Source organism: Mustela nigripes, chromosome 16 (assembly GCF_022355385.1).
Source record: "Mustela nigripes isolate SB6536 chromosome 16, MUSNIG.SB6536, whole genome shotgun sequence".
Lineage (NCBI taxonomy): Eukaryota > Metazoa > Chordata > Mammalia > Carnivora > Mustelidae > Mustela > Mustela nigripes.
The window spans coordinates 39,415,755-39,429,096 of record NC_081572.1 but is presented as its reverse complement, the minus strand read 5'-3'; the positions used below and the strand labels follow the sequence as shown (position 1 = coordinate 39,429,096).

The following is a 13,342-nucleotide window of genomic DNA, read 5'->3' as shown; positions in this document are numbered from 1 at the left end:
AGAATGCATATGTGAGGGAGAGAAAGCAATAGATAGTTCTAGAATCAGGTTCACATTTTCTACCACTTACAGAAGCATTTTAACAGGAGTTGGAATTTGCTAAACAAGGACCCAGATTGAGAAAAATACTTTAATTTCCCAGGCGAAAACCAGTCATGAGTGTAGGCATCCACATTAAAATCGCTTGAATAGTCCTTACTTTGCTCGAACAAAATATTAGGAGGAAAATAAGCCTGCTAATTCGAGTGGCAGACATGACTGCGGAGATCTCCATTTGCCAGGTCTTTCCCTTCCATTCTAAATGCCACAGTATTTCTCTTGCCTCTCTTTGGCAGATGGAAGCGCATTTTTCAAAGGCCTATCTGTTTACCATTATTTTATTATTATTATTATTTTATTATTTTCCACCAGATGACCATTACAAATTTTTAAAAAATTTACACCACTGAAAAGCATTTAACCACAGAGGCAAAGATCTACTTTGATCTAGAATACAAGGCTTAATAACATAAAATAAATGGTCTAGGCGGCGCACTTCCACAGTTACACTGCACATGCTGATCAGCAGCAATGAACACAGTCGAACTAGACAGGGGAACATCTGACATATGTCTTTGCTTAGAAGAAGAAAAGCTATGTCTAAACTAAAGAAAAAAAAATCCAACACTAATAAAGAAGACTCAATTATTTCTGCCAACTTGGGAAGTGTCGTGTAGGAAGAGAAGGAACTGGAGATCGGGGTCCTTTCTCAGTCACTGAGTTTTGAGAAGTGGTCTTTTCCTGGCATCAGGGTGGTGGGGAGGCAGAGACAGTCTGCCACATGGGAAGAAGATCTGACTTTGGAGTCAGAAACACCCTACCCCAAATACGCCATGATGTCCTACAGGAAGGAAAGCCCCATCTCCAAAACAATTCCAGTAAATAACCAGACAAAGTCACTTACCTGCTTAAAATGGTTGTTCACTGGTCCACACTGCTCTCAGGATCTGTGCTGTGTATATGTCTCACATCACTGTCCACAACACTCCCCTCTCCCTCCCCCAGCATCATCTAGGTTTACTGCGAATAAGCCTGTGCCACCCAAACTCCATGTTTTTGCACAGGTTGTTGCCTCTCTCAGAAATTCCTTTGGTCTTCACAGACCAATATGTCATCTTAAACCTGTCTTCTAATTTATATTCATATTAGACACACTCACTGATTATATCTGGAATAAACGAGAAGCAGTGATAATATGAATATAAAGTAATTTTTCTGTCTTTTGGATTTAGCTACATTTGGATTGGCAATGAAGAAATCACCAGTGGAGAACTCTCATTGTTGGTTCAGCTGAAGGCTGGAGAACTAGACGATCATTCCTAATCTTGAAACCAAGCCTAGATGCTAATTTTGCCTTCTGTGAAACAGATAGATGATTTCAGTTTTCTTATAAAGAAAAACAACTCAAATACACTGAAATTGGCCCATATATAAGTTCAGTAAGAATTACAATGAAAGATTTTATATGTTCAAAACCTGCCTCAGTTAGAAAAATCAAGTTTACCTCTTGAAATGATTCACCAGGACGCCAACAAGTTCTCCTATTCGACTCTCATGGGTTGGCTGTTTGCTGAAAAGGCAGACAATGAGGTCTTTGTTGTCTTTTGTATGGAACACTACAAGTTGGTCCTTTCCATTGGAGACGCTCAGACCAGTCAACTGCAAAGAGACAAAGCATGGAAAACTATTAAGATGGTTCTCAAAAGAATACATTTAAAAAATATATTTTGTAACTTAATAATTACTTCTGATCAGTGACCCTGATGAGTTCAGTTTTTACCAGGTCTTATGGAACAAGCAAAACGGAAGGAAACAATAAAGAGAAGACTAAAAATTTGTGACACTGTAAACAGTAAAATAATAGAGAAAAATCAATAAAACAACAACCTGGTTCTTTCAAAGGACCAATAAAATTGCTAAGCCTCTAGTCAGAATAGAAGTGAGAACGACCTAATTACCAATATGGAATGAAGGAGGGGATAGCACTACAGACCACACAGATGTTAAAAGGGTAACAAGGAAATATTCAACAAGTCTATGTACATAAATTCAAGAACTTGAAAGAAACCAAATAATTCCTTGAAAGTCACAAACTACCAAAACTCAGCCAAGAAGAAATAGATAACCTGAGTACTGCTTTATCTATTACAGAAATTAAATTTGTGATTAGAAACCGTTTGAAAAAAGAGGTGCCTGGGTGGCTCAGTCATTTAAGCATCTGATTTCGGCTCAGGTCATGATATTAAGGACCTGGGACTGAGCCTGTGGCGGGCTCTGTGCTCAGTGGGGAGTCTGCTTCTCCCTTTCCCTCATGCTCTCTCCCAAATAAATAAAATCTTAAAAAAAAAAAAAAACTTTCAAAAAAACCCCCCAAACTCCAGGTTCAGATGATTTCACTGGTGAATTCTACCAAACATTTAAAGAAGAAATAACACCAATTCTCCGTGTCTCTTCTTAAGGGGAAGGGAACACTTCGTAATTCATCTTATGAAGCCAGCATTATCCAGATAGCAAAAAAAGAAAAAGGCAGTACAAGAAAACTGTAAATGAATATCCAATAGCCTTCATCAACATGGATGTAAGAATGGCCAACAAAATACCAAAAAAGTCCAATCCAACAATATAAAGAATAGTAATATAACACGACCAGGTGGAGTTTATCTAAGAAATCTAAAGATAGTTCAATATCCAGTAATTAATCAATGTAATCCATTGCTGCAACAGAATACATAAGGCACGTGATCATGTCATTTGCTGTAGAAAAAGTGATGAGGGATAGAAGCAGAAAAATGTTCACCTTTAGCCCAGAACGCTGACCTATAGCCTGCAGAGTCTCGATAAGGATCAAATAGATGCTGGTCGTTACATTCTTTTTTTTAATTAATTTATTTTTAAAGAAGGTCACAAGTGCCTTCCTTTTTTTTTTTTTTTTTTTTAAAGATTTTATTTATTTATTTGACAGAGAGAGATCACAAGTAGACAGAGAGGCAGGCACAGAGAGAGGGAGGGAAGCAGGCTCCCTGCTGAGCAGAGAGCCCTATGCGGGCCTTGATCCCAGGACCCTGAGACCATGACCTGAGCCGAAGGCAGCGGCTTAACCCACTGAGCCACCCAGGCGCCCAGTTGTTACATTCTTAAAGGGTCTCATGACTCCCTATACATCTCACGGATAATAATGATCAAACTGAATGATAAGCATAAGCACTAGAGAAATATTGCGAGAGTAGCTTCACAAGTAGAGATTGAAAGAAACATTTATTTTTATTTTTTATTCTTTTGAGGATTTTATTTTATTTTATTTTTTTAAAGATTTTATTATTTATTTATTTGACAGAGAGAAATCACAAGTAGATGGAGAGGCAGGCAGAGAGAGAGAGGGAAGCAGGCTCCCTGCTGAGCAGAGAGCCCGATGCGGGACTCGATCCCAGGACCCCGAGATCATGACCTGAGCCGAAGGCAGCGGCTTAACCCACTGAGCCACCCAGGTGCCCTAAAGATTTTATTTTTAAGTAATCTGTACACCTAACATGGGGCTCAAACTCACAACCCTAAGAACAAGAGTTGCATGCTTCACTGACTAAGCCAGCCAGGTGCCTCTCGAAGAAATATTTATGATCTAATACTCTCGGCATGTGCCTGCCTCCTTGAGCACTAAGCATATACCCACCAGTTTCATAGAGCAAAAGTGCAGCTCTGTCCTGTCCCTATGCTACTTAAATAAGCTTACTAAAGGGGCACATGGGTGGCTCAGTTGGTTGGGCGTCTGACTCTTGGTTTTGGTGCAGGATATGATCTGAGGGTTGTGAGAAGGAGCCCCATGTGGGCTCTGCACTAACTCTCTCTCCCTCTGCCCCCAACCCCACCATGTGCTCTTGCACGTTAATGATAAACAACAACAACAAAAAGCTTACTAATTTGCACCGCAAAACGCCTGAAGAATTCTTTCTTGGCTGTTGCACTCCACGATCCACCAGCAACCCGCATGGGGATCGTGCAGGGCCTCTAAGGGCCTTGGTGTGACTTGCTGAGTCCTTTTTATCCCCCCAGCCTCTACTTCTTGTTCTTTTCCAGAGACGTCCTGTAGAGTACAACGATTCTGAATGTGTCTTAGTGCTCAAGAGAAAACCTCTTGCCTGTGGCTAGACTACGGGGAAGTCAAACTCCTGCCACCTGGCTAGACACCAGTATCTTGGCCATGATGGCACTGGGCTCAGAAATCAGGCTCTCCCTGTTTTACCTGTTCTTTCAATACTTGCATTCTTCTCAGGCACAGGGCTGCCATACATGTCATTGGAATGGCCGCCCGTTTTAAGGCTCCTGAGTAAGGTTTCCTCCTAAATAACCTGGTGTGGTCCCTCAAGGAACATAAAATCTAAGATATGTCTGACCACAGCCTTCCCAATAGGGACCAGTGGGAGCTATTACCCAGTTGAGGCATCTACCCACCGAAGGGAGACTGCTCCCTTGGGGCTGGATCATGGATAAAGCTCTTGAGAAGGCTGTTCAGATTAGATAGAAGTGCGATATTTTTGGTTTTTCATGTCTCTCATTTGCTGTTCCCCATGGGCTATCTGGCATTCTCCGTCTTGCTTTCTGATTTTAAGTACTTCTAGCTTAGATATATGATGCTTAGTATGATATGAAATAGCCGTCCTTCTTAACAAAGGTCATGGCCTCTACCCCATCTGTTAATACTAGATCTAGAGGCTTACTAAGGGTATCATTATTGGTTGCCAAATATATTAACTTCCCCAAATGGGAAGAGGCAGCCCCAATCTCTGTGGTGATTCAGTCCATTCGCTGGCACCTACTGTAGTCTAAGATGTCACAGAGAGGCAGGGAGGTGATCATCCCTTCTCAGATAGTACAAAGGTGTCAAGAGCGGTCCAGATCCGGGACACCTCCTGCCACTTGGAACCCAGGAACCTTTAGCAATATCCCTGATGGAATGCCACTTGGGAGCTGAGAAGGATTTTGGTAATGGACTCCTGGTAAATGTACTCTCCTCGTTTGGTAGGAATTAACTACGGGATCTGCCTCTTCGATCCCAAGGATTCTTCTTTGGGCTGTCTCCTAACACACTGGAGTCCATTTGGACAAGAGGATATAAAGAAAAAGTGCCTCTTCTTCCATAATGATGCTTGGCCTCAATCATCTCTGAGGGATGATAAAAACAAAATGGCCCATTAACAGGTCTTGAAGGTTCAACAGTATTTATCCATTGGACCTTTTATAGGTGGCAGGGAAAATGGACTGAGACCCCACAGGGTCAGCAGCTGTGATCCTGTACCAAATCCCTGATCTGCAAATCCTGCAGGGGCTCGAGGAAGCCCCTCTCCTCACCTCTACTCAATCTACCATCAGCGAACTGCCTCAGGTCCTTCTGATAATCTACCACCTTCCCTGTGTTCTGTATGTTCTTTGTGTGCTCCCCTCCCTTGTCTCTCCTGTAAACAGGTTGTTGCCAAGATTCTGTATCGTTCCCCCTCTTTCCTGAGTTACTGGTCTTCTCTTTGTTTGCTTCTTCTTTTCTGTCTCAGATCTGGTATGCATCTTGAGAGGACTGGATGAACACTGCCTAACAGCACTAGATTCCTGCTATATGGGGGGCTGTTTCTCCTTCATTCATTGCCAGGGTTAATGGCTATGATAATTGGAGCCAGTTGTCTGGTAAGTCTACCTTGAGATGGAGATCTTAAAGAACATTCCCACGCAGCTGCCGAAACTCTTTTTGCTTCAGGGAGGTTCCCTGTCTTCTCTGGCCCGACAGGGACGGCCTCTTTTCACTTTCTGTTGGTCGAAAGACAACATGTGTCTCTTCATCTGTTTGAGATGACAAGCTCTAGGACCGGGAGTTCTTTTTCACTGACCTTTGGGCTTTTATCTGCTTCCAGTCTTGCTGGTGGCACCTCACCTCTTCTGCTTCTACCTCCCCCTCCTCCCGTTTCTGCACCACCTTGGACATGGATTGCATAACCAGTTCCCGCATGTCCTCTGTGCCTCTGCTTCTCCTCCCCTTGCTATCGAGGAGTGAAGAGCATTTCTCCCTGGACTTACGCCACCCACCTCAGATTTCCCAGTGGGTGTCCGAGATAAAAACTGACAGTGGGTAACAAACTGATTGGCTTTTAGAAGACCGGGGTATAACATATTAAGCTAATTTGAATTTGTTAGTTTAATTAAGGTAGAACATGTCTTTAGAATTATCAGCATTAAATATAAAACTTCTACTCTACCAAGGTTTACCACAGGTCAAATAAGCTCTTGTTATCTCTGTTGCAACTTGTCAGCAAAAAGGTGACTTCAATGATGGTTAATTTTGTGTCAAAGTTTTCGTGGGTAATTGTTAAGAACAAGTAGGGCGAATAAATGAAAGGCTTATAAGTAAAACTTTTAAAAAGCTTTCAAAATTTTGGGTAACCTGAAACTTTGAAGTTTTGCTAAGTTAAATGATGAACTGGACTGAATTAACTGGATATCTAAGTCTTTCCCAAATAAATACGAAAGCATTGTTTACTCAATGCAGGTTTGTGCTTTTGGCTTCTTACCATAGAGAAACCGAGGATACTTGGGTCTGCCGGTCAACATGTTTTTAGAATTTATGAACTGTGTTCATAAATCTCAGATCTAAAGAATTCTGGTATAAGAGGCTGTTCACAATTAATTGGTTTCTACTTAATTTTCTCTGGAGATTAAGGTTTCTAAGAGTTAAAACTCTGCTAAATGTAATTAAGACTGATGGAAATAAGGAAAACAACTCTGTCTGCAGGAAAGTAGGGGACATATGAGAAAGATACAAGGAATGGGAATACCTTTTTTTGAGGGCAAAAGAAATTCTGTCCTAAAATGAGACTAGTTGCTTGGAGAGAAAAGGCTTATTAGGACAAAATCCAAATGAAAAAGAAAGCTGCAGAAGGTTTGTGAAGGGAAATCTTTGGAAAAGAATTTTATGCATGGTCAGGACTAGGTTGAAATAAATGGATTTTAAAAGTATACAGGAATAGGGGCGCTTGGGTGGCTCAGTGGGTTAAGCCTCTGCCTTTGGCTCAGCTCATGATCCCAGCATCCTGGGATCGAGCCCCGCATCGGGCTCTCTGCTCACTGGGAAGCCTGCTTCTCTCCCCACCCCACCACCTACTTGTGATCTCTGTCAAATAAATGAATAAAGTCTTATGAAAAACATTTTAATAAAGTATATGGGCATAGGGGGCTCCTGTGTGGCTGAGTTGGTTGAGCATCCAACTCTTGATTTCAGCTCAAGTCATAATCTCAGGGTCATGGGATCGAGCCCCACAGGGGGCTTTTCTCTTAGTGGGGAGTCTGCTGGAGATTCTCTTTCTTTGCCCGTCCCCTAGCTAGCACGCCTGCACGCATGCTCTCTCACACTCTCTCACTCTCTCTCTCTAGTAAATAAATATATAAAAAATAAATACATTTTTAAGGAAAAAGGAAAAAGGAAATTCTGCTCCTCTCCTTGTAAAAGACAAAATTTTCCTGGACTCTTGGGTCTGCTCTTCATAAGAAAATGTAAGCCAAGTTTTTCTTGTTGTTGTTTTTTTTAATATCTTTTCTTTATCTGCCCAGAAAACCAAACCTGTCTTTATCAGGTCTTTGATTACTTAAGAAGGTTAGAACTTCTCAATGTTAAAGGAGGTATGTGTTGCTAACAACTATATAGCTCTATGTACAATCTCTTACTGCCAGTTTGGTTAAATGTAAACATTAAATTTATGATGATCTGTAATCATATGCTTGGAACTTTCTGAGGGTTTTAACCAACTTCCCAGATATGTGAATTGTAAACGAAGTCTCTGGATGAATTAGACTTATTTGGTACGTTAAGTTATGTGGGAAGCGCTGTCAAACAAACGATGAGAAACTTTAGGTCATGTTGTATGGGTGGATGCTTACCTGTTCTAGAAATTAATGAAATTCCTAGAGCTTTAATATGTTCTGGTATAAGGACATCATTTAAAATTTTAATTATTAAAACACTATGTGTCACAAGAATAACTACCTTTCATTGTCAGCTACTTTATAACAAGCCCTCATATCAGATCTTTAACTATGTCTATTTTTAAATCTTTTGTCATTTATAGTTACTGTTCTGATGCTCTTGTGGAATAAGTTTTGTCTTCAAGGAGATTCAGGAAGAGGACTTTGACAAATATTTATTTGAGAGAGAAAGAGAGTATGCATGCATGCAGGAGGGGAGTGGTAGGGAGGGGGGAAGGGGCAGAGGGAGAAGCAGACTCCCCGCTGGGGACCCTGAGATCACGACCTAAGCCGAAGGCAGACGCTTAACTGACTGAGCCACCCAGGCGCCCATATCTTTAAAATCTTAAGACTAAAATGTGTCAAAATATCCAAAACTAACAAAAAAAAGCTGCATTCAAGAAACAAGAATTAGTAATATGGGGCTAAATAAATTGAGGAAGATGATTATAGTTTTTATGACTCTTATTTGAAACACTGCTAGTTCTCTAATGTTTGCTTCTCCAGATTTAAGGAAACTTTCTCTTAAGATTTATGGAGATGTGATAAAGTATTCCTTTATAAACAAATTGAAACACTGAACTCTTCTTTTTACTAGAACCCTCCAGAATTCAAACTCTCAGTAAGTATTCTTTTTTCATGGCAATTATAGTTACTTGCAGAAATTCAATAAGAATATGTTCTCCTATCATTTCTCAGGCTTTTGGCTAAGATCAAGTGAAGAATGTAGGTTCTTCATAAAATTAAAAATAGAAGTGCCTGGGTGCCTGGGTGGCTCAGTGGGTTAAAGCCTCTGCCTTCGGCTCAGGTCATGATCCCAGGGTCCTGGGATCGAGCCCCACATCAGGCTCTCTGCTCAGCAGGGAGCCTGCTTTCTCCTCTCTCTCTGCCTGCCTCTCTGCCTACTTGTGATCTCTGTATATCAAATAAATACATAAAATCTTAAAAAAAAATAGAAGTACCTTATGGCCGGCAATCACACTAATAAGTATTTACCCAAAGAATACAAAAATAATAATACAAAAGGATACATGCACTCCGAAGTTAATAGCATCATTATCTACAGTAGCCATATTATGAACAGCACAAGTGTCCATCAACTGATGAATGGATGAAGTGGTATATACATAATGGAATATTACTCAGCCATAAAGAAGAATGGAATCTTGCCACTTGCAATAATGTGGATGGAGCTAGAGAGTATTAGCTAGGTAAAATAAGTCAGAAAAAGACAAATACCATAGGAATTCACTCATATGTGGAATTTAAGAAACAAAACAAATGGTTGGGCCCTGGGTGCCGCAGGCGGTTAAGCATCTCTCGGATTTGTCTCAGGTCATGATCTCAGGGTTGTGTGATCGAGCCCTGTGTTGGGCTCTGTGCTCAGTGTGGAGTCTGTTGAAATGTCTCTCTCCCACTCCCTCTACCCCTTCCCACACTCTTCTCTCCTTCTCTCTCTAAAATAAATAAATCTTAAAAGAAAAAAAAAAAAAAGAAATGAGCAAAGAGGGGAAAAAAAAAAGGAGAGAGGAAAACCAAGAAATAGACTCTAAAGTTAGGGAACAAATTGAAGGTTACCAGAGGGAGGCGGGGCGGGGGGGATGGATGAAATTGGTGATGGGAATCAAGGGCACTTGTGCTGAACACCAGTGATATATGAAGTGTGGTATTACTATACTGTACACCTGAAACAAATATCACACTATGTTAACTAACTAGAATTTAAATCATACTTAAAAAACAAAAACAATCTGTTCTCCTTGTAATGGGACGCCACTGGAAATGTTGGTTATACTACTAAGACTTTGACAGGAATGCTGTGAGAGAGGTAGTCATAGACTCAGATATCAGACAGCTTCAAGGAACTAAGGTTGACTTTATGGAGCCCATAAAGCCCCTTTGAGATGCTGGTCTGATCCCTTGCTTCTGGGTTCCGAGCAGCCCCACCAGGTGAGTAAAGAATGTCACTTCCTGGCAGGTACAGGAAATCTTGGGATATTCTGGGAACCTTGGGAAGAGGAATACACCCAAATCTACAAGTACTGCAGGCAAGTCTGATGACAACTATTTGGCATGGCTCTGCTCTTGCATGGCTACCAAAGAGTTCAAACTAGAGATTCCTTATACAAAATTCCACCAAAGCAGATTTTAAAGGATCTCTATGATCAATCACTATTCTTGCTGAGCTTATGTAAATAACCAGGCTAGGTTTGTTAAAACTGGCCTTGGTTTACAAACAGATCAGTCTTGATTTGGCTATCTGGAAATCAGGGTGAATCTGGAGAGAAAAATTATGTTCCAATAACGCATCCTTATGGATGTTAGGTTCTACTTTTGTCTTTAAATGTTTGTTGTCTGCCTGAGCTAGACAACTTGAGGTCCACTTCAGAGATACTGCCATAATAGCTCATGTATTGGTAGATAGTCTTCCTGCTTGTTACTCCATGGGGATAATATAGAACCTCATGGGCACGTGATTATTTAAACACCTGGTCAATGGAATGGACTCCCCAACATTGCTCAATTCTGTGTGGCCAAGATAATAAAAGTGCTCCTTAAAACCATAACCGATATGATACACCACCCCAATACCAGCACATATAGTGACATTTCCATCACTAAAATGAATGTTTCTTGCTGGCCTATGGTAGATGTTACATGGGACTCGTAAGAGACCCTTCTCTTATCTTCAGATTATCTAAATGTTAACTGAATATGCCAGTCCACAGATAGGCTGAGGACAACGAATTCCCCAGCTATGTAGTCCTTTCTATTGATATGCCCAAGGTGGATATATGTAGCTTACTCCCACAACAGGACAACTAAGCCAAAGGCCTTTTTGTACTGAGAACAGAAAAACCATACCCTGATTCATGGCCCCAAAGTACTCACCAAATGGGATGGATCCTGCCCACCCCCACCAAAGCTGGGGTAACTGACAGCTTTGCTAGAGATTGGATGAGATGACAAGGCCTCAGATGGCTAGTACCTAATGGAACACAGTTGTTAACGTGGGCCAAATTTGTGGCAGTGGATTCCACCAGGCTGGACTGGAAAATATACTACAGGGCATGCTGGGACGCATGGCCACAGCACCAAGACTACCCAAGTCCAGGCAATCTTCTGTATCTAAAACAATGGACAAGATCCGTGTGTTATTGCTGTGACCATATGACATGAATTTTTCTCCCATCAGGTTTAGAGGATGTCATACGGCACGTGGAGGCTCTTGATAAGTAGACAATTAAGGCCTTAAATGGTTCTCAAAAAAGCATTACACTATTAAACACTGAAATGATCCAAGTACACAAAGCAGTTCTACAAACTAGAATGGCATTAGATGTCTTAATCGCAGAACCCGGCAGACCATGTGCCATTATTACAGAGAATGTTGTATCTACATTCCAGATTATGACAAAAATACAATGGGATTACTTACTGGATATGAGTCATCAAACTGGTGCTCTTACATACCCTCCATTGTCACCTAATGGTATTGGTTACATTTCCGGTCAGGACGTGGACTAGGGTCCACACTAAAGTGTCTTCTCATCGCTCTTATTTTCTCTCTTTTAAGATTTTATTTATTTCAGAGAGAGAGGGGCATGTGTGCACGAGGAAATGTAACTGGGGGAGGTGGAGGGGCAGAGAGAGAACCAGGCTCAATCCCAGGACCCCAAGATCATGACCTGAGCTGAAGGCAGACACTTAACCAACTGAGCCATTTAGGCACTCCACTCTTCTTATTTTCATTGTAATAACAATCCTAGGGGTACCTGGGTGTCTCAGTCAGTTGAGTGGCTGGATCCTGATTTTGGCTCAGGTCATGATCTCAGGATTCTGGGGTCTTGCATGGGGCTCCATGCTCAGTGGGGAGTCTGCTTGAGATTCTCTCTCACCATTCTGCCCCTCCCCCCACTTGTACTCTCTTTCTCTCAAAATAAATAATTAAAGCTTTAAAAAACCAATAATCCTAACGTGTTGTCCCTCTCACTTTGTCTTCTCCTATTGTTGAGATATGTGCAAGCAGGTACTAACTGCTTTGCTCAGCGGACAGACGATCCTTCCTACTTGAAACAAATTCACCTTCATGTTCACTCTTGACTCTATAGCAATGGCTTTCCATTATAACTACCTGTAGGGACAGACACTGACCAGTTTCATTCCAGAGGTAGAGACATCCCTACGACCCCTGTCAGCTTGAAGAAGTTACAGAAGATGAGCCCTTTGCCCTTCGAACCTTAAGAATTTAAGGACCAAAAATTGGTCAGAAGAAAACGATGAGGGATGGAAGCAGAAAAATGTTCACCATTAGTCCAGAAGGCTGACATATAGCCTGCATCGTCTCATGAAGGATCAAAGACGTGCTGATTGCTACATTCTTAAAGGTCATGAGAATGACTGCCTGTACATCTCACCCATAGTTCATATCCAGCTGAACGATAAGCACCACAGAAGTCTTGTGAATGTAGTTTTCTTTTTTCCAATTAAAAAAATTCTTTTAGTGAAAGTAGGTTTAGAAGTAGAAATTTGAAAAAAAAAATTATGATCTAATGCTCCCTGCACATCCCCTCCCCTTGAGCACGAAGCATATAACCACCAGCTTCACACGGCAAAAGTGCAGCTCTGCCCACATGTCCCATCCCCGTGCTATTTAAATAAACTGACTAAGTTATATCATACAATGTCTCAAGAATTCTTTCTTGGCTGCTGCAGACCACAAACAACCCCACAACAAAAGCACTTGACAATACTCAGCATCCATTCGTGATAAAAAGCTGTCAAGGAGCCAGGATTAGAAAAGAACACAACCTGGTAGATCACATGTACATAAATGCCTCAGCGAACACCACACTTAGTGGTGAAAGACTGAAGGTTTTCTGCCGAGATAGGAAGCAAGGTGAGGACTTCCATGGCCATTGCCGCTGGGCAACATCAGACAAGAAGCCCTAGCCAGTGCAATTAGGCAGGTTTAAGGAAATTTAAAAGGAAAAGGAAGAAATAAATGTCTCCATATTATTTTGATTACATGATTATCTACATTAAGAAAAAAATCCCAAGGAATCTATAAAATAGCTCCTAGAACTAATAAGTAGGTTTAACAAGGTCACTGGTTCTTGTTGGTCACAAGGCCAACACACAAAAATATTTCTATATATTAGTAATGAACAACTGGAAATAGAATTTTAAAAAATTTAAACAAATTTTAAGTATGGTTGACATATTAATTTTGGAAACAGAAATTTAAAGACAAAACTACCCACAGGAAGTCTAAAATAAAAAATACTTAACGTATAAACCTAAAAAA

General features: G+C 41.0%; 1 protein-coding gene across 2 annotated transcripts in view; it reads right to left on the bottom strand.

Annotated features, from left to right (window-relative positions):
* The window catches only part of MYO1D (myosin ID), a 339,488-nt gene that overhangs the window by 83,769 nt on the left and 242,377 nt on the right, over window positions 1-13,342 (bottom strand). For both annotated transcript variants that reach the window (XM_059380394.1, XM_059380395.1), the window contains exon 21: window positions 1,544-1,698. In XM_059380394.1, coding sequence (XP_059236377.1) covers window positions 1,544-1,698 — 155 coding nt within the window. The remainder of the gene's footprint in view (window positions 1-1,543; window positions 1,699-13,342) is intronic.